Consider the following 17,951-nt stretch of genomic DNA (forward strand, 5'->3'; position numbering starts at 1 on the left):
CCCATCCTTTCTCCCGCACCGCCACTTGGTTAAGTGACTCCTCCTCTCCTGGGTGGAGCATGTGAAGGACATAGGAGTTGAAGGTGAAGAAAGGCCAGGGGCGTTACTCTAATGGAACTCCTCCAAATGGAAACACCCCGAGTGGGATGTAGGAAGCCCATTGAACATCCCCAGATTTGTGTTCTTTCAACCTCACTAGGTTCAACCATTAAGACTGTGAATTATCCAGGTGTATGATGGCGCCCCACAACCCCCCAGGGAGGAGATTAACATCTGTCAGGGCAGGACTGCCCCCATCTCCAGGAGGCTAATCCCCCATTAACATCTACTGCTTCTGTGGGCATCCTCCCTGGACCATAGCAAGGCAACGTTCATTTTGTCCCCCAAAAGCTCCAGAAATACACAGTTATTAAATTAATCCCAGGACAGAAATACACAATTAGTAAATTAATACCAAGGCTACTCTGTACCTAAATCTGAAATGCAGTCTGTCTGACATTTCTCATCCCAAATTACGTACAGCCACATCATCCAACACCGCCCTTCAGAGGTTCTGTAATGAGATTAAATGACAGTGTATCTATTGCAATAATGAAATGCTAATACTATCCAGAGTTCTATAGTTGAATATAAATTTCATTCCATTATAATTACACAGGGAGAAATTAAAGTTTAAAAAATCAATCTTCCAAAGAATTAAAATACAAAGTAGTTAAGTCAAATTTTGAAATAATTGACATTAAGAAAAATTCTCTTCTTGGGCCAGACCATGGCTCACTTGGGAGAGCGTGGTGCTGACAACACCAAGTCAAGGGTTAAGATCCCCTTACCAGTCATCTTTTTTTTTAAAAAAAAAAAAAGAAAGAAAGAAAATTCTCTTGCTTTTGTGGGATAAATTTTTTTAAATTATTCAAAATTGATCTTTCTCAATATCTTATTCTCCTCAGTCTCATTCAGAGACGTTTTTGACACCTTGGACAAGCTGGGACTGTGCTCCTCTGGATGAGTGTTATTACTCCAGCATCTCACAAATGAATTGTTATTCTGTGTTTCTAAAGAGGTAATAAAACACTGCTATCATAGTGCTGGCCACACACCCATGAAATTTAGAAAATAAGCCAGCCTCAGGCACCAAAGAAGTTAGCCCAGGCACCTTACATTCCCCAGATCCACACTGTGTTGCCAAAAACCACGGCAGAGAATTCAGTGCTAGCAGCTGGGAGAGAGTCGACAGGAAAAGCCCTGGTTTCCACCTTGCCAGATGCCATTTGGTCTGTGTATGCACCCTGGTGACTGTAACCTGTGAGCCTAGATTTATCTAGGAGAACACTTCCATCAAGAGATGAGTTTTGGCACTCAGTTCAGCATATTAAAGTGTGCTCTCTCTCATTGCAGGACGTAATGTTGAGACACCCCTGCCGTACAAACTTAGAAATTTGGAGTGGGGGCAGTCTCAGACATCAAGTTTTATTCTCAAGTGGCCCGTCTTTCCCACTGGTCATATTCCACACCTCTCCCGCCCCTTTTCCCCTTTAAGCCCATGGTTCTGGCACCCCAGGGCTTCATTGAGGAAAGATTTTCATAGAATCCACAGATATGTTCTAACGGAAAACTGCCCTATAAAGATTCCTGAACTGAAAGTGTTATTGATGTCTCCAGAGCCTACTGGAAACCATTTATTCTACCATGTTCTACTTGAAACAGTCTTTACTCAGCTTTTGACTGTTCAAAACCTAAGAACCGTTTCTCTGTGTAATCCTCCTCTGAGGAATCTAATCCGAGGAAGACTCAGGGCGAGTTCTGACAGTTGAACCTAATCCTTAACTTGGTTTTTTCCTTTTTCTAACACATACGGGACTCCCTTTTGATCTATAGCCAATACGATTGATTTTCTAAGATATCTCTTTAGATTTTACCAAGTGGGGTCTCCCACAGTGAGAAATACTAGGTTATGAGTCTCTTGATATGCCAGAGACTTCTACTTTTCAAACAGATTGTGTCTATCTCTAAATTGGAGAATCCTACCTGGGTCATAGTCTTCCCTCAGATAAGCATGGACCCTAGACCTGGACTTGCTCCATTATTGTCCTTTCTGTGCACACACAATATGTCTCATCTTGTCTCTGCCTTCTCTTAGAGTTCTCATCTCATAAACTTCTCAAGCAAATCCCTTAAGGCATAGGGAACACCTGCATGCCCCCTAAAATGGCTCTGTCACCTGAAAACTCACCTAGGAATTCTCTGTGTATTTTATGCTGATTTCCCTAGTGTTTCCACATCAAATATGTCCACATGTGTAACTGCTTTGTACACTGACCCAGTCTTCAGAATGTGGGTCCCCAAACGCTCTTACCGTGGACTCTGAATTTGTCTCTGCAAAAGTTTTCTGGGTTCTAGCGCCCTCTAGTGGAGTAATTTCAGCTTGTTTTCCGAGGTCTTGCTTTCTGTTCTCTGTTGGGTTCTACTGGGCCCAAGTCACCCTGTCTGATCTAGTAACAGCTTTTTTGTCTCTCTACTTCTCTGATAACTTTTTCTTAGGAGCAGACAGACTTAGGCACATTTCCTTTTGTTTTACTGCTGTCTCTTCTGGCCTTCAAAGGTTTCGTATCTATCTGGCCTGTCTTCTGAGATGTCAGCCTTTCCCTCAAGGAAATCTTTCTTTCTTTTAGCTTCTAATCAGTTTGCCTTCTGTATTTTGTTCTCCGTCTTCCACATCTCCTGATAGGACTGTCATACTGAAACGCATTTGTCAAAGCCCTTGAGTTCTTCCTTCATTCCCTGATTCCTAGTGATAGGTCTTTGGAATTATAATAATTTTATTGAGTTGTTCTCTATCTCAACCCAAGAAGATGGCATATTCTATTTATTTTGAACATACTACTTTTGATGGTGACTCTTGAGAGCCTTTGGCAAGCCACGTAATTACAAGATGTTAGCCATATCAATTCCCTCTTTGGGGCCTGAAGGTAGTTCATGGATTCTGAGAGAGCCAAACAGTACTTTCTCCTGGGCCTGGCTCTAGTACTTTGAGCTAGACCCTACCAGTATTCTGCAGCACACATGGAGCTCAGTTTTATCTGCTCTTGCAAGTCCTGACCAACAGGCAGAGCTGAGAAACAGTGGCAAAATATCATTCAGCTCCCTACTATCTAAAAGGCTTTTACACAAAAGAACATTTTCCACCTCTTGGCCCTCATTCTGACTGCTTTCTGAGGCTGGCAACTGCAGCCCTGCCCACATATAAATAGTCCTTCACCTGTGTGTAAAGCCATCCCAAATCAGAGTTGAGACCCAATCGGGCCCATACTTGCCAGAGCCTGAATTCGTCTGCTGGGTCACACCAGTTAAAAGCCAGCAGTAAAACCCAGTGGTAACACGCAGCTGCATGATGTGATGTGACACCTGCCAACTACCAACATGAAAGCACACGACTCTCCCTGCTGCCTCTGAAGGCCCAAAGTCATGCACCTTGGCCTCACTAAAAGTCTCTCTACTCTTGGTCTATTTCTCAAAGTTCCCAGCTGAATGCACCAAATGTTGGAAATTTAAGTGGATCAGTAAATAACACCCCTCTCTCCTCTGCTTAAATTCTTAAACAACTGAGAGAGAAACACCCAAGTAGGGCAGCTAACAATTTTAAAACTCACCTTTTCTATGAGTCTAGCTGTTGGGAATCCTCAAGCAAGTGGGTTTGCCAAAATTTCACAACCCTGCCTTACCTCCTCACAGCCAGACAGCCTCAAGGCTCCCCCAGGCAAAGGGTCCCATCCGTATGAAACTTGCTGCTCAGAGGAGCAGAGCAGAACATGTTCTCTCTGCCAGCAGATAGATACGAAAAAAGAGATACTCAGCCCCATCTCCCAAATCCTCCAAAGAGTCAATTTCCCACTCTGCAAAGGAGTGATTAAAAAGGGGTGGGGACCCCAAAGTGCTACTCTAATGGGGGTCCCTTCATATGGAAACATCAGGAGCACAGAGAAAGTTTTACCTTAACACCAAGCCAAGGGACACACCTGCAGGAAAGCATGTGCTGCTTCATGAGAATGAGGATAGTAAACACAGAGACTGGTTTGACAAATCGTTACCAATGATATGGACACCCCTATTAATGTGATAGAAATTAATGGGAGTGGGGAGCATTCTGGTATTACTTACAACAACAACAATAATGCTTACCAAGTGCTCACCACATGCTGGGAATTCTAAGTGCGTTCATTAACTCAGATGTAGCTGGCAGCCAGAGTTCGAGCTCCTCACCACTTTAGCATTCTTTGTTGTCTAAACCTGAGTCCTATGAAGAAATACTTCATTTGAGAATCAAATGAAGTTTTTTAATCTCTGAGAACACAACCCCCTTTTAGTACATCACCCTGCCAAGGCAATTTCCACATGTACTTATTGTCATATAAAAGCTCAAGAGGTTCCCCCCCCTTGGTGTTGAATATTTAGGGATTTTGTGAGATTTTATCTATGGTACTTGTTCATCATTACTGAGTTTGTTATTTCTCTATAAAGAAAGTTTTCCAGGGATTTCTGCAGCTAAACTATGCTAATGTTATTTAGAAGAATAGAAAAGCAATCCTAAAGTGTATATTGAAATAATCTACAGTTTTTCTCCCTAAAAAATCAAATTCCAAACAAAAATACATTGACATGAATCATGATGAATGTATAGATATTTTCCTAACTAGAATATTGAACATGCAAATGTAGTGTGGTTTCTGAAATATCTGGCCTCCTGCTTCTACCCAAACCCTAAATGTTTGAGTGTCCCAGGGTTGGTCGTGGACTCTCCCTAAATAAAGACTCTCCAGAGGGTTCCTTATGCTAACTCATTTCTCAGTATCAGCTGCATGCTAATGCCACCGACATGTATAGTGCCAGCTCTGACCTCGACTATGAGCTCTGGGCTCCACATCTCCACTTAGATATCTCCCAGGCATCGCAAACTTTGTCCAGAGCAGCATTTCTTATACCTGTCCTTAAACCTGCTTTTTCCTGACCCATTCTATCTTTTCCACTTTGGTAATGCACCACCATTAACTCCATCATTCAAGCAAAAAACCAAAACATTATCCTAAATCAGTGCCATCTGATAGCCACATATGCCATCTTACATTTTCTAGTAGTCACATTTTTTAATAGAATGAATGTAATAATATATTTAACCCAGTATATCCAAAATATTTCCATTTCGACATCAATAAAAAATTGAGATATTTCAGGATTTTTGTGTCCTACGTCTTTGAAATTCAGAATATATTTTACACTCAACAGCACAATCTCATTTCTTAACTAGCCACATTTCAAGTGCTCAGTAGCCACACGTGGCTAATGGCTACCATATTGGACACTGCAGTCTTAGATCTAAACTTCATCTCAAGTCAGACCCATCAGCAGGTCCTGTTGTCTCTGTCTCTTAAGTATATGTAAACCATCTGCTTGTCTGTACCTCCACTGTCTTTGCCATCTTTTTAGGCAGAGCCCATCTTTCCTCTACCAGAGCCTCTTGACTGCTCCCCACACCTCCTCTCATCCCCTGTACTCTATTCTCTACCCAGCAGCCAGAGCAGCCTTTTTGAAGTATTTATTCTTGTAACAAATATTTGTTGTGATTATGTGCTAGGTTCACATCCTGCCTCTGCTACTTACCAGCTGAAGGACCGTGGGTGAGTTGCTCAACCAGTCTGGGCTTCAGTTTCCTCGTCTGTAAAATGGTAACAATAATAGTGTCTACCTTACGGGGTTGCTGTGAGGATTCACTCAGTTAATAGATGTAAGGTGCTTGGTACATAGTAAGCACTCAGTGATAGTTACATCTTCTTAAGTCACTCTGCAGATTTGAATTTTGGATATTGACTTTCTTATTGTGGTCAAATATACATAATATAAAATTTATCATTTTAACCATTGTACAAATCATTGGCATTCATTACATTCATAATGTGTGCAACCCTCACCATCAGCTCTTTCAAAACCTTTTCACCACCCCAGACAGAAACTCTACACACATTAAGCAATACCTCCACATTTGCCCCCTCCAGTGTGGGTTACTGACTTTTTAACTTCTATTATAGAGTTCACATCTAGTTGAGAAGAGACAGAGAGCTGATAAATAAAAGATATTAAATATAATGTCTGCTAATGCTAAATTCTGGTGAAAAATAAAACCAGGTAAAGGGATGGAGGACGGAGCTATTATCACAGATGACCAAGAAATGCCTCCCTGAGGAAAAGGCATTTGCTCAGAGAGGGGAATGAAGTGGAGTTAGCTGTGCAAAAGCCCCTCCGTGTCCTTTCCATGTTGAAAACCCGGCAGTAGAATCCCTTGAACTTTGAACGAAACCAGAAGACCTGTCATCAGAGCCCCTGCCTAAGGCTGCTCTGTTTCTCCCTACAGTGCTGTTAATTCGCCTTTCCTTTAAATGTGTGTACTTTGAAGCCTAGAATCACAGGGAAAAGGAAAAAAAGTCCAGTATGCTTCTATTTTGTACGGATTTAATACTTATTCATGTTATGAACCTTAAATGTTTTGCATTTTGTCATAGCTAGAAACAAGAGTCCAATGCACTTGGACTTAAATTCTGCCTCAACCTCTTTGTAACTTTGTGATTAGATTCCAAACCCATCCCTCCCCACCTGCAGGCTCCTCGGTAACAACAGCTGCCATTTACTGAGGGTTTTTTTTTATGGTACTTAACCTTTCCAGCACTCAGTTTCCCCAGCTGGAAAAGGGGTGTAAGGACCATCTCATCAGGCAGTAGTGGTCGTGAAGGGGCCAGAGAAAACATCCAACACAGACAGCGTCTCATCCTTCATCGGCGTTAGCTCCTGTTAACATAACTTTCATTTTTCCAACAGCCATGCTCCTCCTTTTCTTAGAAAATAACTTTTTGTCTGGATGTAAAATTAATATTAAATCATATACATATGTATTTTTACTTTGCTCTCTAGAGTTCAGAATCTGGAATGCACTTTCCATTCTTTAAATGCGAGGGCTCCATCTAGTGGTCAAATTGTAGAACACGGCCTGTGGCCAGGGCAGTGGTTTTCAATCTCTGGGTCATGAAATTTAAACAAAATATCAATCTCGATCTCTCTCTCTCTCTCACTCATATATATATACGAATAAGATGGAATAGAAAATATCATAGTTCATGTGAATTGTCTTATAAAATTTGACAACTACATTCCACAAAATGATTTTACTAAAATATTAAACTATTCACGCGTGTGTACTTGGGCATAATATGAAATGTTCTTATTGACAGTGGGCCATTTTTAAAACATTCAGAAAGCCACCGGCCTAAGAAACTTAGTTTATTGTAAGTCAGGGGTGAACACTGGGCTTCAACTGGGCTAAACACTGGAATTACCTGGGGAGCTTAGAAAAATATTGTTGCTTTGTCCCACCTCCAGAGATTCTGATTTATTTGGTCTAGGGCATCACCTGGGCATTATGATTTTTAAGAGCTATTCAGGTGATTCTCTGTGCAGTTCAGCTTGAGACTTACTATCTTAAATCCATCAAAAATTAGAAGCTGGAAAGACCTTAGAGATGATGGTCGATTCTCTCAGTTTTGTACAGGAGAGAACTGAGATCCAGGCAGATTAAATGAGTTGCCAAAAGTCACCCGGGTAATTACTAGAGAAGCTTCATGAAGGACCTTGGAACCTGTCAGAAGTTTGGTAAATATTTAATTTGGGGAGAGGGCTTTTAAACAGAGAAAGGGAGACAAAATGGAGAATATGTCTGTCTAATATGTTTCCAAAATCAAATTACAAATTGCTTTTTATATTTTAATGAAATAATTTTATGGAATTTATCCATTAAATTATTGTTTACAGAGTTAATTAAAATTAGATTCTGTGTGTCAACACAATCTACATCCCTGATTTTTTTGTTTTCACACACACCCAGTGGGGGGCATTTACTGTCTTCATCTCTGTATACAATGTCGTTTAACCTTTCTGTTTTTCACTCAGAAACTGTGTTTGTGGGTTGGTAATACCTTGTTTCTTGCTAATAACTAGAAAAGCACTTGTAACTGTCCATCAAAAACTCCACACTCTATGCTCTTTCCGTGCTAGCGCAGCCATGGCTCATGGTCCCAAGAAACATCTGAAGAGGGTAGCAGCTCCAAAGCATTGGATGCTGGATAAACTGACTTGTGTGTTTGCTCCTCGTCCATCCACCGGTCCCCACAAGCTGAGAGAATGTCTCCCTCTCATCATTTTCCTAAGGAACAGACTTAAGTATGCCCTGACAGGTGATGAAGTAAAGAAGATTTGTATGCAGCGGTTCATTAAGATTGATGGCAAGGTCCGAACTGATATAACCTACCCTGCTGGTTTTATGGATGTCATCAGCATTGATAAGACTGGAGAGAAGTTCCGTCTGATCTATGACACCAAGGATCGTTTTGCTGTGCATCGTATTACACCTGAGGAGGCCAAGTACAAGTTGTGCAAAGTGAGAAAGATATTTGTGGGCACAAAAGGAATCCCTCACCTGGTGACCCATGATGCTTGTACCATCCGCTACCCTGATCCCCTCATCAAAGTAAATGACACCATTCAGATTGATTTGGAGACTGGCAAGATCACAGATTTCATCAAGTTTGACACTGGTAACCTGTGTATGGTGACTGGGGGTGCTAACCTGGGAAGAATTGGTGTGATTACCAACAGAGAGAGACATCCTGGCTCTTTCGATGTGGTTCATGTGAAAGATGCCAATGGCAACAGCTTTGCCACCCGGCTCTCCAACATTTTTGTTATTGGCAAAGGCAACAAACCATGGATTTCTCTTCCCCGAGGAAAAGGTATCCGCCTCACCATTGCTGAAGAGAGAGATAAGAGACTGGCAGCCAAACAGAGCAGTGGATGAAATGGTCTCTGGGTGACATGTTAGAAATGTCTGTGTACTAATTAAAGATAATACAGCGTGGGAAAAAAAAAAAAAAAACAACTCCACACTCTATAAAGTATGATCATTAAATTACATGATGCTTATACTCAAGAACTCTATTATCTACTGATAGAGAAGGCAAACATAGATTTTAGGATGAAAAAGACATAAAAAACAGAGCAACCAGAATATGAGCATATTCACTATGTGTAAAGGTGCCCACAGCCTGTGGATAAGATAATGTACGTGTCCAGGAGCCATGGGTGTGTTTGGGGTCAGGGGAGGCTTCCAGAAGATGGTTTTCAAGTGGGGAGAAAAGGAGGTGTTTAGACATAAGTCTTGATATAACAAAGTTATAATCTTTTGCAATGGAAAATGACAATCTTTGGGAAGGTGTTTTGGTGGGAGAGAGAAAGGGAAAGAGAAATAGTTGGTGAAGACACATAAATGGGTGAAATGGGTTTCCACTACTAGGAGTTTTTAATAACAGAACGTCAGAGTCCCAAAAGACCTTGAGATAAAGCCCATCCCCATCGTCCAAGATGTGGAAGCTGCTACGTGGAGACGGTATTAGTCCGTTTTCTGTTGCTGATAACAGAATACCTGAAACTGGGTAATTTATAAAGAAATGGAATTTATTTCTTACAGTTTGGAGACTGGGGAGTCCAAGGTCTAGGGGACATACCTGGTAAGTGCCTTCTTGGTGGGAGCTCTATGCGGAGTCCTGTGGGGATGCAGGTTATCACATGGCGAGAGTGGCAAGAACACGCCTTAACATGCCTCCTCCTCTCCTTATAAAGCCCCGAGTCTACTGCCTGATAATCCATTAAGCCATTAACCCGTTAATCCATGAATGGATTAATCCATTCATGAGGCCTAGTCCTCATGATCCAATCACCTCTTAAAGGCAGCAGCTTTCAAATATCAAACTGGGGCTTAAACTCTAACATGAGCTTGGGAGGACATTCAGACTATAGCAGAGGCTCCACCAAGTGGCACCATTAGTCCCTAAAAGTTCTTCCTGCCTCCTGCTCAGTGTCTCCCCTTGGCTATGATACGCTGCCTCACCTCACCAAATTTGAGAGATAATTAAGATTCACAGTATTCCTACATATTTTCATCAGCTTAAAAGTGTTCATTTAATAAATGAAAATATGGATAAATAAAGATAAAAGCAGCCTTGTAAATCCATATGCCTAGAGTGCATTATCGAGGCTTGGGCCTAACAAGCTCCCATTAAAAACTAAAGACTAAAGCATGGATAATAAAACACAATTGTTATATTGCTTAAACCAGATCATTTAGATCAGAGTTTCCCAACCTCAGCTCTATTGACATATTAGCCTGGATAATTCTTTGCTGAGGGCGCTGTTGTGTGCATTGTAGGATATTTAGCAGCATCTGTCGGTCTCTAACCACTAGATACCAGTAACAACCTCTCCGCACAACCCCAGGCTCAACAAGCAAAAATGTCTCCTGGGGAGCAGAATTCCCCCAACCCCCGTGGAGAACCACTGATGTAGATAATGTAAGAATGTTTTGGAGAAGAGTTAAACTAGGATTAGATGATTAGAAGTGGGCAGGGAGTAGGCAGCCGTGTACCTCCCTGAACTGTGATATCTCAGTTTTGTACAGCTTGAGCTTAGCATTTGCTAATTGCTCCTGCAGAGCTCTGCACTCAGCAAGGCATGTAATAAACGCCTCTGAGGGAAGACTGACTCACAGTTGGCAACTTACCTTAACATTGTCTCCACCAGTCCAAGTTCTGACCCTTCTAGTCTCCTTTAAACTAGATGAGCCGGTCGCCCTCTTGGAGAATTTCCAAGTACCAAGGAAATCACTCATTCACCCTGGGATTCTGTGAACCCTGAGAACATCTCACAATGCTCTTGAACCCCATCTTGGTCTGACATAAAATCAGTTCCCACCATACTCGAGTGAACAGAAGACAGGGAGCAGGCTGTCATTTGGTCCCCTCTCTGAATGCCTTGGCTGTGACCCATCGAGCCTCAGGAAGTGAGAAGGAGCGGGCAGCGAGGCCAAGCCATGAATGTTGGCCCTTTTCTTACAAAACAAAGGATCCACTTTAGGCTGGCAGGAAACATCCGGAAAAAACTCTGACCTCGATTATAATCAAATAAAGATGGGATTCAGAGAAAACTGTCTTGCATGCTATGAATAATCATCATTTTGTTGGGCTTTTTAATCATATCATTTCTCTGTCAGAAATCACACAAGAGAAAAGACTGACCCTCAAAGCCAATTTTTAGAAGATGTTCTCCAGGAATTTTAGTCATTTTTATTTTTTTAACCAAGACCCTTAGTTGTTTCCTGGGCTCTATGTTATCATGAAAAGAAATGTCTGAACATATGATAAAAAGTGGAGAAAATCCATAATCACCCAACATAAGTATAACTTAATGTAAGTTAAAAGTTTCCAGAGAAGATAGTCCAGGCATAAAAAATGTGCAAAGTGGACGGAAATACTATCACAGATACGTAATGGACCCTTGTGTTTCTTCATAGGGACCACTATTTTAGTCTTTCTTTCAAAATGCATTGGAAACCTAAATTCGGTGCTGCAGCTAGCACTCTGCTGGCTTGAATTGGGGGTCACTGGCTCCCTAACTTCCCTGTACCTACTTTTCATAGCTTCTGATATAACAGACTTTATCAGCTCCTATCCTTCTATGGTTTCCTCTTAGCTAGCATCCCTCTCTCCTGTCAGAACATCCTGCTCCTTAAGGCTCAAATCCATGCCTTGGGCCACTTGAGTTGGTCTGATTCCCTTAGTCCCTAGCCTCGGAGTACAAGGCTAACCTTTGAAAAATAATTCTTTACTTTGGTAAAGAATTGTGAAGAGAATGGTCCTCCAGTGGCAAAGATCAGTCCTCCAAACATGAGTAGTGTTTATTTCAGATATCCTCTAAGAAAGAATAAAAATGACATGACGAAGAGAAACATGTGATGTGAATGTAATGAGATTAGAGCCTTTGCAGCTCTGATCTGCCTAATATTTTCCATCCCTTAACATACCCACTGAAAGCACTTGAGTAAATGTATGACCTCATCTCATTGTTACCTGTTTAGCATCTGTTTTCTTTCTGAGATCCTTCCTTGTCAGTATTTTCCTTATACATTCCTATGTGTTATTTTCACGTGATTAAACAAGAAGTCTCAACGGGGTGAGACCAGGGCTTTGCAAAGGAGATAGTAAAATTAGTTAATCCTAAAATGGCTCAGAACAGATGACGAACATAAATAACAGTTATTGATTCATACAAGCTGAAAAATCAACTCTATTGCTTTGTATAGTGTCTAGCACAGCAAATGATTGATCCCCAGAATTAGGCATTTAAGTACTTATTGATAATACTCATAAATTAGGATAATAAAGTGAGAGGGCTAGGTCCCCCCATTTAATTAACAGAGGGGCTACATATAAGCTAAGCACTAGTATTATATGTGTTCTGTCGTCATTGCAAATTTTTTTTTCTATTCCACTTACCTGAAAGCTAATCTAACCCTAGAGGAACAGGAAGCTTATTAACTAATGTTTGCAGTAGAGACACAGTATATTGGAACTTTCTTTCTGTCCCTGATTCTCTCATTTACTTGGAACATTACACAATTGGCCCACGTTCATCTACTGGAAGGCTTTACTTTAATTCTTACCCTCCTCCTACTCTCTGGTTGATAGAGATACAGTGCCCAGACGTGTGGAGGGCCAGAAAGCATTCCAAAGTGTACGATGAATCAGGGCAGTGGTGACACATACTAAACTCAGATGGGACTACGTCACTTTAAATCTGTGTCATCAGCATGCTGAAGGGCTGAACTCCACCAAGGATGCTTAAGCAAAGAGAACTTGGGTTTTTGCATCACTGCCCGTAAATGCGCTTGGCGACGTTCCTTGCCCGCCCTGGAAGCTCTCTCAGACAGACACCATCAAGATCCACTTTCAAGGTTTAAAAAGTCCAGGTCAGTCTAAATCAAAGTGTCAATCTCACATCAGTTTGGAGTCCGCCTCTCCTTGGTTCAGGTTCGCAGAGCTGGAACAGTGACAGGGGCCTGGCCAGTTCCCCCCACTCCCATTCCTCTGGTCCCCAAAATGTTGCTCCAGGGTACTTCAGGTCAATCAAAGGTGGAAGAGTAAATGGGGGAGAAGAAGCAGAAACTAAGAGTTGGCCAAGCCCACCTGCTGTCCTGCACTGAGCATGTCTGGTGTACAATACTGACTCCTGCACGGAGCTCATTTCTGAGAAGGTCCTCACTGGGGTCTCCATCCTGACGTGAGTGTTATTATCTGATTGTCCTCTTGGGACTTCCACCACAATTCTACCTGCCCCTGCAGTCCACCTCATTTCCTCTTACTTGTGGGGTCCCCACCCTGGCATGCAGGCCTCTTGAACCAAGTCCCATCAAGGTGGCTGGAGCCTGCCTATTTGTTAATGCTTCTATTTAGTCTATGGGAAACTCACACATCGTGACCCCTTACCACGCCCATCCCTGTGCTTGCTCTGCCTTCATGGTCGGCTCTCACCAGGCTGTTGCCTTCAAGTTCTCTAGGAGGGAAGCAGGAACCAGTATGCATATTTGTAAGTCCTCCAAAGCTTCTGGGGCCACATCTTGGGTTCTCTCAAGAAATTTTTAAGTGCGTTCCCCTTCCAGTGTTCCCTGGAAAGAATTCTGTGAGCTTCCTCAGCTCAACAGGTCTCAGTCTGGGAGTAAAAAGGTCTCCCCAGTCTCTACAGAAAGAATTTCCTTCTGTTGATGAGGGTGGGGAGGGGACAGAAGCTCTCAATGTGGGGAAAGAAAAAAGCAAAGTGACTTCTCCACTTTCTTCCAGTGAATCCCTTCCCAGTCTCCAGTCTCCTGTTACATAGGCTGGAGGTGGGCAGTGGGGGTGAGCATCCCAGAAATAGGGTGGCCACTTTTTAGTCAGCCCAGCAGACAAGTCTAGAAGCACCTCCTACAGTGTTGCAAAAGCCTCTTGCCCTTCCTTTTGGTATCAGTGAAAATTCTGAGATTTCAGAAAAAGCCCTCATGATGGTTAATTTTATGTGTCAAACCGGCAGCTAGAGTACCCAGATATTTGATCAAACACCAGTCTAGATGTCACTGTGAAGGTATGTTTCAGGTGAGATGAACATTTAAATCTGTGACATTGAATAAAACAGGTTACCCTCCATAATGTGGGTGGGCCTCATCCAATCAGAAAAAGAGTGAGGTTCCCTGAGGAAGAAGGAATCCTGCCTGCAGACCACCTTCATGCTTGACCTACAGCATCAACTCTTCCCTGGGTTTCCAGCCCACTGGCCTGCCCCACAGATTTTGTACTTGCCATCCTGCAAAATCACCTGAGCCAGTTCCTTTTTAAAAAGTAAGAAATACACACACACACTCTAGTTGTTCTGTTTCTCTTGAGAACCCTGACTAATACATCCCTATTTAACATTTTACATCCGTTCTACAAGGACTCACACCTAGCTTGTTTTGCTCACTCTGGGCACCCTTATTTACCTCCAGTAGTCATGGATTCCATCCATTGTAAATATTTGTTTATCAGTATCAGGAACAGTTCTTCAACTCAGAACATTATGAATATAATCAAAAGGATTGCCTGAGGGTAACAAAACCTAACAATGAAATGAAAACTGTGTGTAATTACTTGGCATATAATTTTATACAGCCACATACACTATCCATCTGATTGTGACATGAGCTTCCAAATTTTCCTCCCAAAAGTAGGGAATCAAATCTATCATGCTTAACTCAAGATTTCCTCGTGACATTTGGACTCTTACTGTCTTCTCTTATGTGCTTATATTGTTCTTGCCATAAAGTAGCCCATGCTGGAGGGAGGGTGACTTCAGAGCCCTTATTACCAATTCTCCAACATTCTCAGGTTCTCTTCACACTTGCTTGAAGTTCACTGTAAGTACAGAGTATTTTTATTAGATGTTGTTCAAGGAAATTGCGTTTCTCCAGCACCGTTTGCCAAATGCTTGCCCCTAGCAACCTGTTACCCTGGCAACAGTCTCTCTGTCTCTCTCTCTCTCTCTCTCTCTCCCCCCCCTCCCTCCCCACCCCCTCTCTGCTGTACTGCATCGTTTTGTTTTCTCCGTCCACTGCCCCTGGGTTCTGCATTGACCACACTATGGCCATAGAAGGGTCTCATCAGGAGCACTCATTTGGTAGAAGTGTATCTTCCAAATTAATTCCAAATTGAAAACAGATCTTCCTTTGCCCAGAAACATGGACCTGTGCTTGAAGTGGAGCCATTTAACTACACAACGGAGTGATTTGCACGATTTTGTCACCACTGTTTGTAATTAAAATAGCGTTTACTAAATACCTACTATAGGCCAGGCATTGTTCAAAGCACTTATTCAAATCACTAATTAATCCTCACAAGAATCTTTAGAGGTTGGTACTATAATTAAGGCCATTTTACAACTGAGACCTGGGGCCAAGAGAGGTCAAATAACTTATCCAGGGCCACACAGCCCACATGGCAGGGACAGGTTTTAATATTTCAGCAGTATGGTTTCAAAGCCCATATTCTTTACCACAGTCCTTCAATCCCCCCAAAGAATATCCTGCCTGAGGGTCACCCTTATCTTTATAAACAGACTCAAATATTTATTTGTGACTAAATAGGGCTATATTTTTTTAATTCATTATATGTAACCATATCTCCTCCAAAAAAAAATGAGATCTCTTTTACCTGCTTGGAATCCTGATGGCTACACCAGTTGTCAGGCTAGGGCCCACAGACCATTCAAAACTGTTGTACAGACTGGGTCACAAACCCCTCTCATGCCAGGCTGGGTCACCAGACCCCTCACGTGCAGGTTGCAAGCTAGGTAATTGGGAAAGATCCCAGCAGCCATTGACAGAGTTGACAGGTTCATTCCAACACAAGCTCGGTGCTCAGCTTCCTCAGCAGCAGCAGCAGTGGCCTCCTTAGGCATCCTGGGGGCACTGGCAGCAACAGCCTCCAGCAGCAGTAGTGGCCTCCCAGTGGCCCCCCGCCCTCAGGTACATTTCCGGGGGCAGGGGGCACTGTGGATCAGAGCCATTTGTCCTTTATACTCAAGTCCAATAACCCAGGACACCTGGGCACACATGCATATTTACATCAGACAACCAGGGAACACCTGGGCACACATGCATATTTACATCAAATGCTCAGCAAGATTCTGAACATCTGAGGGACCCTGACCATTTACCTTCACTTTCTCTACAATTTATTTTCTTTTTTTTAAGTTAAAAGAGGCCAAAAAATTTTTACTGGCTAAGAAGTAAGGAGCTAGGGAGAAAGAACTGTATCAGAATCACATTCAAGGGAAGCGGCCAGACTTGAACAGAAGACTTCACTCAGAGTTTCCTGGCTGGATGTAGTAAATTTCACATCTTTTTCACCATAAGATAAGAAGCATGGCAGTTCACTGAGAAAGGTGCAAATTTTATAATACTGAATCGTGAAAGGAACTTATCCTATGTTATTTAAAAAACAATGGCTTGTTTCTTCAATGCAGATGATGTCCACATACAAGGTCAATGAGAAGTTTATGTCTTTGTAATTTTCCCACCCAGCCCCCTCAAGAAAAATGCAGATAAAGAGTTTGTCACAGAAGTAAGGCCAGTCACATTTTCATTTCATGGGTAATGAGGCTGGGGGACTCACTGAGTCCCTCCTCTGGCCCCTCTGACTCCAGGAATACAGTAGGAAGAGACCTGGATCCAGCCCCTGTGAACTCCTTAGTGCCAGATTTTTTTTTTAATTCCAAACATATTGGTTGATATAAGTATTTTTAAAACAATTGATTGTTTCTTTTAATATAAGTTGCAATCTAAACAAAGTGCTTCTTTCAAATCTGCTTCTTTTATTAGCTACACATCCTAAAGTTACTAGTTTTAATTTAAATGGTAAATGCTTTCCCTTTTAGATCACTCATTTGAAAAATCCCTTATTTAACTTGGTAGCCAAATATTTCCTTTACGCCTAACCTAAAAATAAATCTCCTTGCCACTTAAGATCATTTCTCCAGTTCTGTCCATTGTTGATACGAAGTGATTTCTGATCCAGTCCTTCAGGGTGATAACGCGGTTTGCCTCTTCACCCTCTTTCTCCAGAATAAATGCAATTCCTTTAGTGTTTCATTAAGGACTAGACTCCATGCTTTTACTTGGGATTGTAACTTTACTACTACTTCTGCAGGTGTAGTCCTGTATCAACAGTGTCTGTATCACCTGAGAGTTGCTCAGGAATGCAGATACCATGACCCTACCCTAGAAAGACAGAATCAGAATCTCTGAGGTGGGGCCCAGAGATCTGTGTTTTAACAGGCTCTCCAGGTGATTCTGCTGCGTGCTCAAGTTTGAGCCCCACTGCACCAGGTTTTTCTCTCTCAAGCTTTCAGGCACTTCTTTTCTGTCTCCCGTATTTTCTAAATCAGTAAGTAGCAGGTAACTGGAGCTAAGCCAGAATGTAGACTCTTTATCCCCAACCGTCTCAAAACTTGAAGCTTCAACAGCCTTGTAAATCGACTGAATCTAAATAGATCCATATGGGTAAATTGCTTCTTTTAAAATCCCTTATCATTAGTTTGCCTTCCCGTCCACTCTAATATTCCTGGTGTTAGTCTCCAAACGTGTTGCTATTGTCCTATACATCTTAAGTAATGAAGAAGCCCTGAGCTAACAGCTCAATTTCCCTGGCAATCCTTCCAGTGGGAAAATAAAGAGAAATTACCTTTCCAAGTTGTGTTTTGGGGCATCAGGCTCACTCAGCATGGATTTTTCCATTTGCCTGTGGCTGTTACCAAACCTTAGTGGGGAGGGATTGCGCATCTGTAGTGAGAGAATTGGAGTGGTGGCATATATTTCCTCCCTCGAATGATATAGAGTTCCAGTTATCATCAATTTACTTAGAAAGGCCATTTCTAAAATAAAAATATTCTTGATTCTGGCCAAGGTTTAGAAAGCCAGCTAAGAACTCTCAAATACTTTATTTCAACTTCATGACTAATTT

At 42.0% G+C, this 17,951-nt stretch overlaps 2 protein-coding genes across 2 annotated transcripts in view; both read left to right on the plus strand.

The window, feature by feature from the left end:
* The window catches only part of NWD2 (NACHT and WD repeat domain containing 2), a 187,205-nt gene that overhangs the window by 135,746 nt on the left and 33,508 nt on the right, over positions 1-17,951 (plus strand). The gene's annotated exons all lie outside the window — the stretch shown is intronic.
* On the plus strand, positions 8,092-8,954 carry LOC134386131 (small ribosomal subunit protein eS4, X isoform-like). Its single transcript, XM_063108163.1, has one exon. It carries the CDS (start codon positions 8,099-8,101, stop codon positions 8,888-8,890), a length of 792 nt encoding a protein of 263 aa, XP_062964233.1. The 5' UTR covers positions 8,092-8,098; the 3' UTR covers positions 8,891-8,954.

This window comes from Cynocephalus volans, chromosome 9, assembly GCF_027409185.1.
Source record: "Cynocephalus volans isolate mCynVol1 chromosome 9, mCynVol1.pri, whole genome shotgun sequence".
NCBI lineage: Eukaryota > Metazoa > Chordata > Mammalia > Dermoptera > Cynocephalidae > Cynocephalus > Cynocephalus volans.